General features: G+C 30.5%; 1 protein-coding gene across 1 annotated transcript in view; it reads left to right on the top strand.

Moving 5' to 3' along the window:
* LOC142330377 (uncharacterized) overlaps positions 1 to 21,060 on the top strand; it is a 462,402-nt gene that overhangs the window by 304,981 nt on the left and 136,361 nt on the right. Inside the window, exon 3 of the mRNA XM_075375602.1 lies at positions 11,867 to 11,991. Coding sequence (XP_075231717.1) covers positions 11,867 to 11,991 — 125 coding nt within the window. The remainder of the gene's footprint in view (positions 1 to 11,866; positions 11,992 to 21,060) is intronic.

The raw sequence follows: 21,060 nt of genomic DNA, 5'->3' as shown, positions 1-21,060 counted from the left end.
GAAGTAGAAAGAAGTGAAGAAGAAGAAGGGTGAAGTTAATAGATGACAGAAGATCTAAAACTACGAGGGGAATATGGATGGAACAGGACTATGAGGAATACAAAGGGGAAGCAATATACATGGGAGTACGCTTGGGAAAGAAATGGATGGAGTCAGCGCTGCCAGGCAGATAATCATCTCTACATTTCTTTAAAATATTCTGATGCTTTATTTTTCAATTATCATTGATCCAATTTTTATTTTGAATATCACTAAAACATGGTTATGCTCCTTTTCAAAATTGTATGTTTCTGAACTGTTATGGTTTTATCGATTAGCTAAATAAATGTAATATATGGACTTTTGAAGATACGGAACGTTTGTAAAAACGGTTGTTTTTCGGATACGATTTTTTTTTAATCTCGAGTCGGGGTGTGGTTAAACGGTTAAAAGTTCAGTTGAATATTTTCATTTGCCAAAATAATTTCAGGGGCGGGCAACATACGTCCTTTTGGAAACATGTAGCCATTTCTCCGGTGACTCTTTGATCTTAGAGGGAGGAAATCTATTTCAGTATACACTACAACTGATCAGCGCAAAACCATTGATCAGTAATGTAATGCTCCTTCACGGATAAAAAGTTTTCGATCTTTCATGAGAGGGTCTTTTTTCAACACCTTTTTCCTTAATCCTTAAAATCCTTAACCATTCTTTTTCATTATCCTTTCTCTATACATCGATTATAATTCCTCCTAAAATATAAATTCACTTGTTTATATACAAAAAATGAAATTAGTTTGTACAAATCTTATTTTCTTTCTTTATAATATTTTAATGAAAATATCAAGATTTTGTAACAATTATTTATTTTTATTTTTTTTTAAGTAACTTACATTTATGCTTTTGTATACGAATAATTTACAAATTTACTGTAGAGGTAAGCAGTACAGCAACTTCTGCCCTGCATTGCAGCGCAGTGTAACAGATTTTTCCCTGTTTAATTATTTATTCACAATCTATTATAATTCTTTTTATAATAATTTAAGGTTTGTACTGGATAACTTTTTTTTAACTCTAGATTTTATCGATACAACATAAGAAAACAGATACCTGTTTAAAAAGAGAAGACTGTAAAGGAAATAGGAAAAATAACAGAAAGAAAAGCAGAAAATAAAAAGAACGCGGAGAAAGAGGTGCAGATGAAAGGAATAAAGAAATTAAGATGATAAACAAGGAGACAAAGAACTACATATATATTTCTCTCCTTTTACTTTCATTGTTGGCCAATTAAAGTTGCACTATCAGCAAATGTAGAGAAAAAAGCTAATGATTTATTATGTAATAGAATCCAAGAAGTTACAAGCAATCATAATGTACGAGTAGAAACACAAAAATTACTGCTATTATCTCAGTGTAAAGATAATACAATATTTTCAGACTCATGAGCAAACAAATGTTACATCTGATACTATTAATTTTTATATCATTTCTGTTCCAAATGTTTCTTCAGTACTAGAGAAAAGTTTTCTTAAGATAAAAGAACTGAATTTATAGTTCAACAAAATTTATTTTTTGAACGTCTGTAGTTTGTGTTTTCTAATGAGATTATAAAATTCTATTAAATGTATTTTTTTCTTATTCATCATAAGAATGAAGTATGTTCTAAGGAATAATTAAATTATTTAAGAAAAAAAAAGAGTTAATACAAAGAGCATTACGGGAAATTTGTGTCATTATAGAATTTTAATACAGAATGGTAATTTTTGTAGTATATTTATTTGTTTATTTCTCTGTAATTTGAGAAAAACTGCACTGATTTCATGAAAAAGGGCGGGCAATAAGTGAAATTTATTACAACCGTATGAGCAACAGTTAGTTGTTGGTACATGAAGATATGAAAAAATGAAAACAGCCGTTGGTGGACGTCATTATTTTTCAACTGTAAAACCAAACGTCTTGAAACTCAGAAATGGGGTATTAAATTTAAGAATTTAAAAAATATTTATATGACTTCAACGTGTAAATTTTTGACAAATGTATATATAATTTATTCAAAAAATTAAAAATATAAAATATTTAGATAAAATAATATCAGAAATATTGATACAAATAATTAAAAATTATTAGAACTAGCTCTACCCGCCATGCTTCGCTGTGGCACATTGTGGTTGCATGGATGAGAAATGAGAAAAAAACAAAGCATACGTTTCATAGAAATTTAATTTTGCAATACTTGTGGATATACAATATTTTTTTGTTTTTCCACTGTCTGCGTATATATAAAGGCTATCTATCTGGTTTGCCGACTCGGGAACACGCAACATACAGTTGCCCGTGTGAGAAGCAATCCGCATCTAAATCTAAACCACACGATTCTAAAGATTGACCTTGAGCTTTATTGATTGTGATTGCAAATGCCAATCGAATCGGGAATTGCAATCTTTTAAATTAAAATGGTGTATCGGTCGGGATTATGGGTATTCGAGGAATGATGACATCTTCACCTTTGAAAGGCCCCGTTAAAATCGTTGCTTCCACTACGTTATTCATCAATTTCTTAACTGCAAGTCGCGTGCCGTTGCAGAATTTTGGCTGATTAATATTCCGCAACAGGATAATTGTAATTTTTTGATCGAACCGTTGCTAGAATCAATCTAATGAGGAATGTTTTTTCCCAGTTCCTCCTGGCGCATCCAAGAAGAAGGTCCTCCCAACTCCGTCATTTATCATTTGCATTATGCGATCATAAATGCCTTTCTGTTCACGCGTTAATTTGGGAATGTTTGATTGGACATATGACTGAAGATCACCAATGTTGTAACTCTGTTCACGGCGTAAATCCACATCAAATAAAGCAATCGCAGCTCGGGTGGGTGCTGGCATTCCCAATTGACTAAGAACTTTATTTGCTATAGCTAAGCACTTGTCTTCAATATTTATCAACGCTTCGTTGTAAATGGCTTCTGTAAATCCCATAGTCATATTGGTATTTTCTAGGCGTACTCTATGCAAAGATTCTCAGCCATATGCAATCGATATCTTTCCCATAACTCTCTGGGAGATGAAGGGAAGCAAGCAGTCAATATAATTGCGAATAATTCGCGGTTTTTTTTGGATGTGCAGTGTTGCACGCGTCATTAATACATATATCCCACTGTTGGTGGTTTTCTAATAAATTAAGTGCTTGGTGAAAGGCGCAGCTCAATCACGACACGATCACACAAAAGTACCTCGATTAAAGTGAATATTTAATTCAGATTGTATAATAATCTGAATCAGATGCAAGTGGATACGTTTTTTTTTGTTAATAAACAATGTAATTGGGAACAGGTATTGTTTCACAAGTGACTGCGGTTGTCGTTAGCTAGTATGGCGAGTCTTCCCCTCGCTCCCGGCATATGGCGCGGTCACTGGTACACAGCTGACCGTTAAAAAAACTGTTTTCTCGCGGTCGCGGGTGTGTGACTGATGCGAAAAATAGATAAAAACAATCTTTGATGCGGGTTATTCAACATTTTTATAATTAAAGATTTGTGGGCTGCGAAAAAAAACCTTAAGTCGTGCGAAAAACACATCATTTTAAATGCAGAGTAATGCTTACAAATTACAGAATAATCAAACGGCGTTGATTTCAGATGTTAATAATCTGCTAATGTAAGCAGAAGTTATGCTGCTTCAGTGTACAACGTGATTCTCGAGTATGAATCTACTAATGAATTACGTTCTACAAAGAAAACAAAACCCCGCAGGTCAATTGATAAAAAGGTGAGATTTTGATAAAACCGCGATTCGTAAAAAAAATTCCACGAATTTGAATTATTTAAAAATAGTTTAGCTGTGTTTTATGTCCTTTGGAAAAGAATTCGGTTATTGTCTTCGACAACGCTTCTTATCATTAAACGAAAAGAATTCCAGCCGTGTTATAGAAAAACAATGATATCAAAATGTGACTTAGCTCAAAAGGAATAATTTTTGAAGAGGTTTAAGTTAATGTTCAATCATTGCAAAGGGTTTCGCGTATTAAAAGTAATTATAGTCCGTATAAAATTGGTTTGACACACAACGCCATATTGGTAAGTCGTGTTTTTATTCGGCTCCTAACGAATATGTTTGCCGGCCTCCGTGGCGCGAGTGGTAACGTCTCGGATTTTAATCCGGTGGTTCCGAGTTGCAATCCCGGTCAGGCATGGCATTTTCATACGCTATAAATCATTCATATCATCATCTGAAGCAAAGCATAACGGTGGTTTCGGAGGTTAGAAAAAACAAAAAAAAAGAACGAATACTTAGTTGTGTGGTTTCAGTGTTACTATTTGTGAATTTTGTTCTTTGCTTTTACATAACAAAGAACGCTAAATGACCAAAAAACGATTTTTTGGTCATATATATGTAAAAAAATAACCTAACAAAGGATTTTTTACTCATTATGTAGGGATATTATTTTCTGTGTATTTGGTTATTTCGACTTTTATTGTTTGCATAGTCTTAAGTCTATGTGGGCTATAAGAAAGTTGGTCGTTTTAATTTGTTTACTGTAAGTCATCCTTCTTGGTGGCTTTTCTTTTTGTTTTGGTGTTTTTTTTTGTTTTTTTTTAATAAAATACGGATGTTTTAGCTGTTAAATATAACTCAAAGAAATTTGTTACTTAATCAGTTGTGATTTTGCTTACATTAACAACGGCCATACGGGCTCTTTGTGATTTGGTCGTTGTGTTTGACAGCGGCCATCTTGCATTGATCAGATTGGTTTTCCTTTGTTTACATTTCCATCTGATTTATTAGCCTTTTATTTATGAAAAAACTGTACAAATTAAAAATAGATAGATAGATTTATTAAAAATAGATGAAAACAATCTTTAATGCGGGTTATATGCTTATCGTGCTAAAATTTGAGCTCAATCGGTGCAGAATATTTTGGGTTTTTGAAACCGTACACAAACGAACTTAACATTTTTATATATATAGATTACATGAAAATATAACTTAAATTACGTCACTGGAAATTTAAAAATAAGACTAAACAATACTGAAAGAGAAAATATGGAACATTTAAAAAAATAAAAAATACAGTGTAAATTGTAGTTTACATTAGTCCTACACTCCGCTTATCTGCGTGGCAGTGAGCAGCTTCGGATTTTCACCCAAAAATCTCGTGTTTGAATCCCGGTTAGTCACGGAATTTTATATACACTACAAAATTCCACGATTTCCATACCCCACGGATATGGGAAATATCCGTGGTTAAATCCACGGATATTAAATCAACCGTGATTAAATCGTCAAACAAAATATAGAACAAAGTATTTGATAAACAATAGAAAAAAATATAAACTAATTCGACAGATTCTTGTGTGATTCTTAGAAAGCACATGATCTTTGAACCCTGAATGAGGAAGAAGGGTACGGGAAAAAGGATAATCTACCCTTTGTATTGATCATTACAATATAAATTATATTTATTCATGAACTGAACAATGACTTATTTATTAGAAATATGAACCGGCGAATTAAGATATAGAATAACTACACCCAACTGAGATATTATACCAAGGCTATTATACCAAGGTTAGCTATTCGAACACATTTTATTTTGGCCCTCCGGGCGGAATTTGAACCAGCGATCTCTGGTAGCTCAGTTGTTGGAGTGTGAACTGTACAAGTGTGGTCACTGGTTCAAATCCGGCTTGGAGGACCAAAATAAACAATATGCTCTAATAACTAACCCACCTTGGTATAATACGTTAGTGTATTATTCCGCCGGTTCATATTTTTATTAAATAAATGTAATGATCAATTACGTCTTTAATATTTATTTTAGTTTTATTTTATGTGAGTATTACATTGTGGATGAAATATGAATTGCTGAGAGTGCGTAATGACAGGATGAAGTGTAAAACTAGGCTGAACATTATGTTAATAATTAAAAAATAATTAATATAAAATATCAGCTGGTAAGAAGAAAGGGAGAAATGATTCTTAACACCCTTAAAGAAATCCTGGCACAAAATCATAAACTCAAGTAGATAAGAGATGTAAGACTTCCTACAGTCCGTGAGTACTTTTTTCGGATAGTGACGAATTATTTTCTGTTGATCTGCTTAAATATATTAATGATTTCCTTCAAAAAATTAATCAAATAACCGGACATAGGACCAGATTATCTAAAGACATACCCTTCCCGGAATTATGTGGCATACTTTGTTTAAATCGATCAGCCAAACTTCCAAAATTATTTTAAAACTTTAAAAAATTATTAAAATTATTGTAGGTAAAATTATTTTGATTCTTGTTTAACATTTTTTTTTTTTTAATTTATAGTGCAGTACTTAATTTTATATAAGTACATATCGCAGATGTGCGTTTGTAAAACATGCATATACAGATTTGAATTGCCAAATTTTCTCTTTTAGAAGTTAGCTTTTATATTTTTAGAGATGTAGAGGATTTCTTACTTGTTGTATTTTCTTTCCCTTTTTTAACTAACAAAGTTTAAATGAAAAGAAGTAATTTTTGCGTTTTTCTCAATTTATTGTTGTTTCCCTGTATTTTTTATATTTAAAAGTTTAAAAATGTGCATCTGTGAAAACTTTTAGTACGGTTAACTTTTTTCTGTTTTTGTTAAAAACAGTTTTGTATTCTATATGTATTTTGCATTTCTAAGAAGTAAAAAAAAAGAGTGTAAAAGAAAAAACCAAGAAGAATCGAAGGAAGCGTGTTTGATAATAGTTCTGGGGTTGTGGGAGATCCTTCCTCGTTAAGAATCGTGTATGTATTCTGTTGAACGAGGAAACAGTGTTACAGAAGAGGCAAGCAACCCTGTAGGCGAGAATTGAAGTTGAAATCGTTGCTACTACTACCCTTACCCGCATTGTACCGGATGCAAATAGGGGATGAGAGTTAAAGTTAGGTGGTAGGGTGACTCTCAAAGTTCTGAAATGGTTTTCGAAGAGCGTCTACTAAAACAAAGTTTATATTCTTTGATCTTTCCCTAGAGTGAACTTTTCCGTGAGATACCGCTATTTTATAGTGTTAATCTCCTTCGAAGAAAACACTTTTAGAAAATGTAACTGTAGATTTGAATTAGAATTTGACTGATATATATATATATATTTTTTTTCTTATACATGCATCAAAACTTTTATTTAGTCATATTTTATAAACACTACTTTGAGGGTTTTAAAATGAAGTAAAACATTATAATTTTGTAAAGAAGATTAGGTAAAATTAAATAAAGCAATGCAAAAACAAGTTTAAATGACTGTAGTACAGTGTTATACTATATTTCTTCATATTATGCGGTTTATTCAGTTTGAATGAAGAATTATTATTTATTGTTTGCTGAAAAGCTTTTTTGTACTGATAGTCTGACTAGAATTAAGTTAAACCAATCATATTTGGTATTCCTGTCAAAGCAGATTTCTCAGTAATTTTTAACTTGTTTTTTTTTTTTTTTAATGAAATGAAATCGTTGCGTGATGATTGATTTAAAATCTATATTTATGTTCTAAATTCCTTTCATTTTCCATCACTACTGTTTCAAATTCTTTTTTGTTTTCTTTTTCTTATTCTTTCATCATTTTTTTCATTAGATATACTTCTCGATTTCTTTTGTGTTTATTTTAATTTCAGTAGATTTGTTATAAAATTCTATATTATCTCATTTAAGAATTTACCTTTTACTATTTCTTTCATTATAAAATAATTAAATACTAAAAGTAATAAGTCTAAATACGTAGTTCTGTAAATAATATTTACATTTTTCAGAATTTAACATCAGCATTTTTTTCCAGTTTGTGTGTTTTTTTTACTTATTAATTAATTCACGACAGAAACTAACAAAAAAGCTTATGCAGGTGGGAATGTGAATGAATGGAAACGTGTATCTTATGAAAAATGCCATGTCTAACCGGGATTCGAATCCGAGACCTCCGGATGAAAGGCTGAGACGTGATCACTCGGACACTGAGATGGGGATTTAATTTTTTTTCATTCCTATTTTATCAACCTATCTCATTTTCAATACTTTTTCTTTTGCGACTACATTTAACCATCGCTGGTAAATCCTTGTATAGATCACTTGAACACTTTACACACTATACAATTTCGTAAATTGTTTCTTTCATGAAATCTAAATTTTTTATTAGACTAGGAAGGCTCTTTATCTTATGAAGGTAAAACAAAGTTTGCTCCACCGTATAATTAGGCTGTTCAATACAGTTTGTTTTAATAATTAATAATATAATATATCACGATGATACGGCATTAACATTTCCTGAAATTTTTTCCTAAAGAACGGAAGCTGGATGGGAATCAATATATGAATGCGGTGCAAGGCCATTGTTATACGCTTTTATTTAACTTGCTCTGCGTTCTGTGTCGCACGGCGAGATGGTCAAATTTTTTTCAGAAATATGTAATAAATAATTAAAATATAAACCCACTTACCAACAATCTATATATATTTTACATACTTTACACAATAATTCTACTTATGTCGACAAAGTTTTAGTTAATAATAAAAAAAATTAAGTTCCTAAAGATGGAATTCATTTCCGAAAGCGCTACGACGCATTAAAAGATTGTTGGTAAGTAGGTTTATATTTTAATTATTTATTGTATAATCATACTAACGGGTCATGTTTGATAAAATTATAAGAAATATTTAACCTTCTTCCAGATGAGATAAAAGGCTTAAACTTTTTCACACATGATGGTTGTCGTTGACAATGTGATAACAAAATTTCCATAAAAAAATTTATTTTCATAGAAAACTTTTGTTTGCAAGTAACAGTAATTAAAAAAATCGCGCGTGTGTACGAAAGACTTGGACGCAGAGTGCCAGTGAGCAGTGTTTTTTGTTTCGTAAGAAAATGAACAACCTACAATGTAAAGAAAGGTTATAGGGACCTATAAAAAAAGGATGGTTTTGAAATGGGTGTAACAGATCAGAAATTGACCGTGAAAAAAATGTTATTAATAGATTTGAAACATTTAAGTTAAATTCTAAAGTATATTTTGTTTTAAATGTCCGATAAGTGATGACCACAGTTCCGCATACACTCCTGTAAACTTACCTGTAATTTTTCCATTGCCTTCACTATCATTTTGGTATTGCAACTATTTCATTGCGAATAGCTAACTTCAGTTCTGCAGTTGTTTGTGGCCTTCCAACATACACGTTTGTCTTCAAATATCCTCATAGAAAATAATCACAATGAAGTTTTTTCTCTGGTTTTAAATACACCACTCCTGGAGCCGGACCAGCAATTAAGCATAACTCAGCTCCGGGATATGTCATCGCCAACTCAACCTAACCAAAACCAAGACCCTCCCGGGTCTTGATCGTAACAGTTGCCTGCCTCTATCCGGGTACCCCGAGGGTACCCAGCCGGGTTTCGGTCTTAACAACTCGAGGGCGACGGAGTCCTCGTGTTTTATCATCATCGCCCAACCCTGCAAGCCCGGACAAACGACGACACCTCAGAAGGCTGTCCATTACCTCCTCGCTACCTCGTCCTCCCTGCCTTTATTCCTCCTGAAGGTTACGAGGATTTTCTGCCGCTCAGTACCGAAAATTTTGTCTGTTCACTCTATCAGAAAGGTTAAAGTGGACCTCATTTGACATTATGATTGCGTCGTTAGTAAGAATGTTCACAATTGAATCGGCACAATCTTTTCTGTTTTGACAATCACGTTCGCTTAATTCTTGAACTGCTAAAATTTTATATGGATGATATGAAGATCCATATGTAGCATTTTACGTACACCCCGATCTGGTACACCCAGCACAGCGGCGTGTTGAGTGGAAGACCGGCGTGAACTCCTGATTATTAGTTGCCGGAAAGCTCAGATCTGTAAGGGAATACGAACTGTATGTGGGCGCCTATGGGAGTTTCCTTTTTAAAGATGTAGCCGTTTCTCTAAAATTATTAACCCAACGCATTATTGCATTGACTAGAAATAATAGCACTAAACTTTATACAACAGTCTCTGAGTTTTGATTTCAGAATAGCCCGAAGTAACATATGTGCCTATAACGAATGCACGATGTTGTTCGTACCAGAAATTGCTACTGAAATGGCATTGAACGAGATGTACAATGTCATTAATCCGGAATTCCCCTCTTAAATAAGTCTGATTCATAACCACTCGGTTTTTCTGCCGGACCTGTATATGAACAGCTGTCAACTAGTGTCAGTGAATCATTGATCTTAGATTTATGCACAAATCTGTTTGAATCGGTTATTCGTTTTGCTGCATAATTATACTTCAGAAGAAATCCATCTACGATTGCATACAAATGTGTAGAGTTACGTAATCATTTAAGCAATATGTTTAAACGTGATTAACACATTTCCATTTTCATATAGAAAACACATTTTAACAAAGAAATTATCAATCAAATGATTATAAAATATAATGTAATACAGTGAAAAGCGCCCCACGCTTTTATTATTCGTGATATAAAATGTAAAGGAATTTTGTTAATAAATTCATTCAATATGTAGGGTTATTATTATAATTGAATGTAGCTGAGAGATCTAATAAATAAATGTTCACGTAAAGTTACATTCACTACTGTGAATAGAATATAGATTTATAGATCAACATTATCAGTGTAAAATGTTATTTGAATTTAGCACAAACATTAATTTTGATTTAATATAAAAGTGAAATTATTTTTCTTGTTTTAGTGCATCTTTAAATATTTAGAAAACTTTTTCAAGCAATTTATACTTAATTCAATAACTTTAAAACAGTGAAATTTCGGTACTTTTTTGTAATTTTTTTCATTAGTTAAACAAAAGCGTATTTAAATATTTTTTTTAAATTCTAGTCTTAGTCTTGAATTCCGTTCCTTCTTTAGGTAAAATTGTCCTTTTAATCTTCTTCATTCCTTTTCCTTATCTTTAGTCTCTCATTTTTTTCATAATTTAGGTAATGTCGGTTTGAACTGGGTCATAACGTCCTGCGGTGTTCCCGCTGCATATCTACGAATTTGTCTGATAGGTGAATGATAAATATTTTATTCTATTATTATTTAATCCTTATCAAAAACCAGAAGATCATTATTTAAAATAGATATCTGTATTTTCATTAATATAATTGCTTTCTTTCTTTAATTATTAAATGCGATATATTCATAAAAGAAGACATTAAACTCATTGCATACCTAATGAACTCTTTAAATTCTTAGATTCATAATTTTTCAGTTAAACAGCATAATTTAGCAACATTTGGCATATTACATTCTGTTATCTTTACATTTATCTTATCATTATCTTCCTTTCTGATCCATTATCAATTTTAACTAAAAGAAAAAAAAAATTCCACAAAATTTTATATTAGTTTTAATTATACATGAAAATTTATTCTTTAGTTTCTACTTTCCTCATTAAAATAAGTAATAAATTATAAATAAACTTGCAGGAAAAACAATCATTCATTTCATTAATATAACTAAACCTCATACCACTCTAAGTTGTGTATACGGGAGGTCCCGGAATCGAATTCCGGTCAGGCATGCCATTTTTCATTCGCTGCAAAATTTTTATGCCGTATTTCTACGACAAGTTTCGAGCTTATGTCGAGAACTGTTCGTCAAAAAAATCTCATACGCTTTGTTTGTAGGCATGTTGAATCCTACAAATAATGGTATAGTTACATTCGAAAAAGGCATCGATGTAATTTAGAAAATAGGAAAATATTCTAAAATAATATAACTTTAGTTATATGTAACTCCTTTACGTTTGTAAAAAAGATTAATTTTTTTTTCTAAATTTATGAATAATTTCAGTAAACCTTTAAATATTTAAATAAAGTTATTAATTTATTTTTACATTATTTAAATTTAATTTTCAATCTATTTATTTGTTTACGTTTTCAGATTATCAACACCATTTGAAGCAGTGAGTGTAGTCTTAATGTTATTTGCCACAATGTTTGCACTTATTGGTCATTGCAATGCTGATCACAAGACACTTGTTGCTTGCGGCTTATATACCCTTGGTGGTAAGTATACATTTCAATGCTTATTTAACAAATTACCTCAAAGATTGTCTATTTGTTGTTACATTAATGAAATTTTCATCGATGATTTTGTCATGATAAATTTATCATTATTTATAAACTGTCAAAAATGATATTTTCTTTAATTAAAAATAATTTCTTGGCTTCAGTTTGTAAATTCAGTTGTTATAATTCTTTGTTACAATATCATGAAAAAAACACAAGCGTTTTGCGTCAATTTTCTCGTCGATCTACCACTTCTGCTTCTAGCCCACTGGAATTTATTAAAGTTTACATTTCGTAAGTTCATCCTGCTTGATCCTTAAATAATACCGTTTATTTAACTTGACTGACCAAATTATATTATTAATAAGAAATACAAAACTAAATGTATCTTATGTAAACAAAATTCACTGAATCTTGAAGTTTTTGTTATCCTTCGTTATACTGAAATATTATGTGTAATATTATTTTTTTTGAGTTGTACTGAATAAAGTGTAAATTCCTAATTATATACTTAGGGACACGGCTTTATCCTGTAACTAGTTCATTCCCAGGTTGTGCTGTGTCTATAGGCGCATAGGTGAATATTACAAAATTTTTAGAAACCATCTTAGGCGGAGTTTATCTGACCCGACTATTGGAATTCCAAGTACATAAGAATATTATATACTTATATTCCACAGCGAATATTATATTCTTAGCGCAGCGAATTTCTACCTAGCGTGACAAAATAAAAACATCAAGAATGAAAGGGACAGTATACGCGGTAAATAAAGAAAAATGAATGATGTACCCACAAAGAGATCCCAAATAGAAAAGCCGTAAACTTATCCAAGATCATTGCATTAGGAACCAATCCAGGCTGTAGGTAAGCATCATCAGTTGCACAACTTCTAGTGAAAATAGTATGTATTATTTAAGGTAGTGTGGGTCATCATATTACTGATCGAATTTTTCTCGTCGACGTCAGTTAAACACTATCAATTTTTTTTTTCTTGATGAAATAATATTTAAAAAACTAATAAATAAATAAATATTATTAATAATAATAATACTAATACTAACAATATTACTAATAAATATTATTAATAAACTAATAGTATTTAAAACTTTATTTAAACTAATATTTAGAAATGAAATAATATTTAAAACTTCTAGATGAGTAATATGGGTATGAACTATGTAGCATATGAAAAATCTCTGACTGAGTCAAAGCCGCGACCGCCAAATTAAAGGCCGGACGATATCAATATCGAAAAAGTTTCTCTTTAAGGTAATAAAAAAAACCTACTTCAGAATATGTTCATCTTCCTTAATGAAAGCTATTTATAATTCCTAAAATTTAGTGTACACAAATAATCGGTTGTGCTTCCTACTTAATATAGGAAGGTATGTAGATATTTCAGCGTATTAAAAAATAGATTAAATTTTTTAAATCTCCGATGATTTAGTTTTTTTTTTTATGGCAATGATTAAAATATTTATCATCAACATGCCTATTTTAGTTTTACGTTTTTTTGTATCTATAAAAAATTTAATTTTTTTTTCACATTTTTGGATACATTTATTAAAAGATTTCCAAAATTTTAGATTTCATTTTACTTATTTATTTATCAACAGATCGATAACCAGTAATAGTTAATAAGCTTGACAGATGTGAAGTAATGAAAAACTGTTTGTCTTTTGCTTATGAATGCTTTATTTTTTTTAATATAATAACTATTGAAAAACAAAAACCGACTACTAGTTGAACACAAAATATAATTGTACATCTACCTAGAATAATTATGAAAAACGAATAGAAAGTAGTTTTTAAACAAGTTTTTCTTACAGACGTTTTTTCAAGATACAGTAACTTAGTCAACGATACGAAATTTTCGACAGTTTATGGTACATTCGCGGGTGTGTATTAGTCTTAACAAAGTGTAGGCCATAAAGTCACCTTCTCATAACCTACACAGCCACCCAACAACAACATAAAATGTAGAAGTGATATTTAATTTATCATCATTGATTAACTATATCCTGAAAAAAAAACCGGTAAGAATAGAAAGAAAAAATTGTATAACTATTTTTTCTACATTTATTATAATTATTGCAGGTAGATGTGTACGATTAGTAATCCAGTTTTTTTGTTTTTAAACCGGCATTTCTTTTCTTTCTTTTTTCTGTTTACCCTCTGGTAATTACCTTTCAGTTAATACGTTAGAGGATGATATGTATGAGTGAAATTGAAGTGTAGTCGTGTACAGTCTCAGTTCGGCTATTCCTGAGATTTGTAGTTAATTGAAACCAGACCGCCAAAGAACACCGGTATCCACGATCTACTATTCAAATCCGTATAAAAATAACTGCCTTTACTAGGACTTGAACGCTGGAACTCTTGACTTTCAAATTAGCTGATTTCGAAGACGCATTCACCGCTAGATCAACCCGGCGGGTGAACGCTCCGCTCATCGTTCGATTTTTCTCTTCCGTAATTATTGTCAATTTTACGCAAATAAGTATTTTTTATTGTTCGTTATTACTAATTAATGATACAAATTTAATTTTCTGATATTTACTATTTAATAACTATTATTTAAATACGTAAAAGATGTATTTTATTCGGGTTGCTTCTGGAGAATTTAGATATACTTATCATCGTATTTGCATAACACTAGTAATTTATTCTAGCACCTATCTTTATTTATTAACCAAAAAAATTTACTTACGTATTAACGCCACCGCAGCTACACAGCTTTATTTAAAAACAAAGTAGTCAAAATGAACAGTCTATTAATTTTAATAAATTATTATTTTATAAATAAAATTTAACCAAACTTAACCTACGCTCGCTTCGCTCGCTAACCTTAACTAATTAACACCGTAATTTTTTGAGTATTTATTTAATAAATTCAGTAATTATTGCAATTATTTATTATTTAAATAATCAAAACACTCCTGTTAATTAGTCAAGGTTAGCGAGCGTAGGTTAAGTTTGGTTAAATTATATTTATAAAATAAATAAATATAAATAACCATTTATTAAAATTAATAAAGAGACTGTTTTGAATCTATGTTAAACTCTATATCGGCTGATTTTCCACCGAAATCCGATTGACTACTTTGTTTTTAAATAAAGCTGTAGCTGCGGTGGCGTTAATACGTAAGTGTCCAAAAAAATATGTTTCCATTTTGAAAATTAAAAGATAATAGTCAAATCAAAAACTGTTACAAATTAAAAGAAAATTGTTTTACACTACCATTAACTAATTTATATGAAAATAGAGTATTCACTTAACAACAATTGTGAGTATTGACTATCCAAGCGCTTTTAGATTATTCCTTCATCATCAGGGATTACTGATTAATTATGAATTTTATAATTGTACATATAAATTTTTATAACTGGGAATTAAAATGAAAATAAAATCTATAATTATTATGTTCATAACAGTTGAGTTCATAAGAGTTGATTGTTAATAGTTAAAATAAGTCAATAGTTAAATAGTTAATAGTTAAAAGAAAAATGTCTTGTCAGTAAGATGTTTACAACTGTTATGATAATAGTTGTAAACATCTTACTGACAAGACGTTTAACTTTTAACGTTAAACTTATTTTAACTCGATTTATGGAATACCATCATTAAAATTTTTAAATATGGTTCTTCACTGTAGCGCCAGGATTTTCGCACAGGTTCTAACCTGTTGTATAATGATAATAGGCACAGATATCGCGTACAGTTTCTGATCTGTCATACTCGATCGCTAACACCGATGCAACATACAGCGCGCAGGCGGGAGCTAACTGCGATGCATTCTTACTTCCTTTTGCCGAGTACATTTTTCGCGTTAATCTTGTGAACAATGTAAAAATGTATTTTTTTATTGTTTTATGCAATACTACTATTAAAATCTGAAACAGCGTAATTTTTAATTTTGTTCCCCAGTTTAGCCCCCCTTCCCGTTTTTGGATAAGACAATTTCAGATAGCCTATATTATTTCAAGACAGAAGACCTATTATTACTCAAAAGTTGGTTGCAATCGGTCGGATTTGTGAAGCCGCAAAAGGGAACAAACAAACATACATAACGGTTGAAGACATTATTTATCACTACTCATATGTACTATGTTTAAAATGTTAATTGATTTTTAGATTGAACGCTGGATTTGCAGAATACCAAATTTTAAATTTTTCAAGAAGACTTCCAAACTATTTTTTTACATCAAAAATTAATTTAAATGTCAAGAAAAGATTTTTGAAAGTATATGTTTGGAGTGTCGCTTTATATGGAAGTGAAACTTGGACGATCGGAGTACCTGAGAAGAAAAGATTAGAAGCTTTTGAAATGCGGTGTTATAGGAGAATGTTAAAAATCAGACGGGTGGATAAAGTGACAAATGAAGAGGTATTGCGGCAAATAGATGAAGAAAGAAGCATTTAGAAAAACATAGTTAAAAGAAGAGACAGACTTATAGGCCACATACTAAGGCATCCTGGAATAGTCGCTTTAATATTGGAAGGACAGGTAGAAGGAAAAAATTGTGTAGGCAGGTCACGTTTGGAATATGTAAAAGAAATTGTTAGGGATGTAGGATGTAGAGGGTATACTGAAATGAAACGACTAGCACTAGATAGGGAATTTTGGACAGCTGCATCAAACCAGTCAAATGACTGAAGACAAAAAAAAAACAAAAAAACAAGAGCAAGTGACCTCTGTAACTACTAAAAGGCACTTTTCTTTCTTTACTTCATATATAATATTTAAATGATAGAAGGTACTTTTTTCTTGGCTTCTAATTTCTCCGATTTCCTTTCATATTTCCTTACTTCTACGCGTCGGTAAATTTTATTACATGTATGGGCTTCATTACTTGCTTCTTCCTACAACAATCTTCATTAAGGATTGATTTGCTCTATTCTATTTTCCAATTACGTTATTCTTTACCTTTGGATATAAATGAAATCCACATTTTTATAATAATCAGAGCAGTTGGATTTGTATCTTTTTTTTTTAATAGTATATACTTTTTTTATGTTTCAATTTATTTTTATATTTGCAGTTATTACCCTAAAAAATATCTGAATGTAGAAGATTCTATCCAAGAATACAATAATTTATTATTTTCTATAATATTCTAATATAAAACAATTCTAAAATGTCATTATCATACTAATAATAGTAATAAAAAAAATTTGCAAAATCATTTTTTTATTACACAAAATCATTCTGTGCTTTGTTTCTCCCGTTGTTTTCAAACAATGTGTGTAAAGTAAGTCTTTCTTTTTATTTTGAATATTATCCATTTATTTACTCTGTATTTACGGTATCCTACAAAACAATATTTAAAAAAAAAAATAAAGTGGGGTTAGTTTACATAAAAAAAAATTATTAAATTTATGCACTCTTATTTTTTAAATTAATAAATTTAACAGTTTATAATGTTAAAGAACAAAAATATTTAAATTCAAAAAAATAATATCTCTTCTTATATGTAAATAATAAAAAAAAACCTTTTATATATAATTGAAAAAAGATAAATGTAAAGCTGTGGGTAGTTCTTCTTAGTAATATTATTTGCACGTTCTAAATAATTCAGTTTTTTAACTATTTATATTTTTATATTAAATATATAACATTCAGGAAAAATAATCGGCATATAAAAACTTAAAAATAAACCGGAAATTTTTCAAAACTTTGAAATCAAATTAATTTTCATTTAAAAATTTATTTTTTTTAAATCTCCTGATCTTTTGATTTTCATTTCTGATCTATTGTTTTAATTTCCGGTTATATCTTGTGTAGATTTTATAAATTTAATATTCCCTTATTAGATTCGTCGTGGCTGCCGACGAATCGGGCCATACTCTTCCAGCTGCTCAGGTTACGGAGCATCATCGCAACCACGTTGTGGGGGCTCAGTGCTCCGAGATCCGCCTCTAGTGTCCCTCGATCTGCCGCCCACCTAGCACATTTGAAAAAGATGTGCTCGGCGTCGTCCCATACACTGGGGCAATAGAGGCAGTCGAGGGACGGCGCTTTCCCTATAACATGAAGATAAACACGGAAGTACCCGTGACCCGTTAAAAAATGGGTTACGTAGTACTCCACCTTTCCATGCTGCTGTTCTGTCTACGGTCTGACAGACGGGTCCATCATTCACTGGTCTCGTGGTCTCATGTCATGTGAAAAACGTGCGAGTCCGTTCCTCTTTGGCGATATAATATATATATATATATATATATATATATATATCAAAACATAACATATATATATAACATAAATATAATAATAATGATGCAGATCTCCGTGGCGGAGTGGTAGCATCTTACTCTTCCATCCGGAGGACCTGAGTTCGAATCCCGGTTAGGCATGGCATTTGTCATATATTATAAATTTCCATTCTCATAGGGCAAAATGACCAAAGCAGTCAAAGCTCATCATCTCAATAAAAAAAACAAGTTATTATATTTATTTATTCCCATCAATTTTACAATATTGAGTCCCGCTAGTAAATATTATCAACAGATTCCTGTATTAGCATAATTTGAATACAAGTTATTCACGCCACAAAAAAAAATACTATAAAAAATATACTTATAAACGTAAATAATAATTTAAATTTTATCAAATATTTAATTAAGTTGGCATCAGAAATTAATGAAAAAGTAAATAAACATTAATTTAAGTAAATAAAAATTAATTTTTGAAATTAAATAAATGTCTATAAAAAAATTAAAGTAAGTTTAAGTAAAGGTAATTTTTAATATATGCATACATTTAAAGTAGGCTGATCTTGCAAGTTACTGCTTACTTATTATAATACACAAAATACAAAAGAGGGGAAAAAAGAACTGACAACACAGTTGTTTCTGATGCACGGCTTACACACGTACCCACTCAATTTAAAATATTTATCATTTTATTTAAATATATTTTTCGTTTATTTAAATGATTTTACTACTAAAGCGCACGCACATACCGTATGAATTCGAGTGAGTGTGGCGGTACTAGCGGCGAGGATCTGCACTAACTAAAGTAATAAAGTCTCACAACTTACATACAACAAATTTCGTTTGTACGATCGGCAGCTGGTGTAGCCGCGAGGCTTAATGCACTGTTAGGTATCGAATCAATCGGGCGATCGAATTCGAGACCCAGCCAGACCGAGTTACTTTTTTTACATTTTAGATATTATTTATTTATTTAATTCTACTACTCACCTGTGACGTCACAATACACAATATGGCAGACACCAATTTTTGGGTTTGGATACGATTTTGCAAAAATATTTATTTTTGAAAATACTTTTATTTTTTAAAATGTGCCTATGACTTAATTAGGCGAAATATAGAGGTACTGAAGATGACCTTGGTCTACTACCTCACCCCCTTGATCTTTTAAGTTGAAAATTTAATGACATCAACGCTCAATATATAGAAGTAATCTGACCAAGTTTGTTCAAAATCGGTCTAGTAGTTCTGGATATAAAAGGTGATTTAAAGTCCAACCTTGAACACACACACGTAATAAAATTCGGAAAATTTCCATTCGATTTGTTGGGTTCCTTCGGTGTGAAAACGTCAAGATCCGTTGAAAACCGCAAATCCCCAAATTGGACCGACTACAATATTTTTCCTTCTGCTGCTGTAGCTGTGCTACAGTGCAGTTTAGACGGGAAAGTAAATGATAATAATTCGTAGATCATCATATATTTTATAATAAAAAGGAAAATAACGATTATAATGTGCAAAAAATAAGCAATAATTAATATATAGTGAAAAAAAAAAACAGTTTATAATAAAAAGAAAAATAACTATTAAGAAATTGCCGTTGATAAATAATTAAAAACGTCTTTTTGAAGTAACTTCTATTTATGTATTTGAAAAATATATGAAGCACTTTATTAAATTGCCATATTACATTAATTATTACTATATTTTAATAATAACAATGATAAATGTTTTTGATATTTGTACAAGCGTAAATGAATATAACTGAATAATGGAGTGCAATGTACAATGATATGTTGCATATTTTATGATGTTTGGTATAAAGTGATACAATGAAGTTTGAACAGAATTCAGATTATTTCAGTACAATCTACTTTACATTACGAAACTCAGTGTTACCGGGTAGGTATTTTGTAGTAACTACTTAGTAGACTTCACTTCACCGGTACGTCACAACTTGTTCTATGTATATCTCTCTCATACCTTTAAACCCCTTTACTCGTTCCGTCTTCTTCTACCTTTCTCGTACTTAGTTACCCGCAGTACCACCAATTTCTATCATGTACCTTCTCTACTACTTATAAGTTACAAGTTAAGTTTCAACGTGAACTAATTGAAAATCAAGCTAGTGCTTAAAGGACTTTAGTCTAGAATTGAAGTAAAACCTCCCGTCAGACTTTAAAGTTATCATTACAAAATGGTAAACCATGATTTTCTATAATTTTATAAGTTTTGTATAATATTCATGCATATTTACCTTAATACATTTAGAATTTGAGTATATTAATTTAAAGTATATTGGGCAGTTCCGTTCTGTTACTTTTTTTCACAATAAGTTTCCAAAAAATTTTGACAAAAACATTAATGAATGTCCTTATTTTTAAAAGGAATTGTGGAAAAAATTATTCTATACTAAAAAAGTAATATAAAATAGTAGTGTATTACAGTTAAATTCAGATTTTTTTTCATTCGTAAATTATAATTTTGGTTTAACTAATGATTTGTTGTATTTATATTTTTAAAGGATTTATGTTTTTTCTGTATATGAAGCTTTTATTTTAAAACAAAAATCAAACATTAAAAAATTTGTTAATAAAAAAGATTGAATGTTAAAATTAACATAAAAAAAGGAAAACCTCAAACAAGCTTGATCATTACCAGTTTTATCGACTGCTTTAAGAGAAAATTTAGGGTTGGGATTATCTTCTTTTTAATTGTTGATATCAACTATTAAAAATTTCATAAATTAGGAACAAAATCCTTTATCTACATCATATAAGAGTTAGTTGCTACGTGTTGATCTGAACAAAAGGTAAACAGTTGGCTAAGTATTGCATGATTTTCCCGGCTG

The sequence above is a fragment of the Lycorma delicatula genome, chromosome 9 (assembly GCF_047948215.1).
Source record: "Lycorma delicatula isolate Av1 chromosome 9, ASM4794821v1, whole genome shotgun sequence".
NCBI classification, from domain to species: domain Eukaryota; kingdom Metazoa; phylum Arthropoda; class Insecta; order Hemiptera; family Fulgoridae; genus Lycorma; species Lycorma delicatula.
The sequence above is the reverse complement of the archived record's forward strand: the minus strand, read 5'-3'. Positions and strand labels throughout refer to the sequence as shown.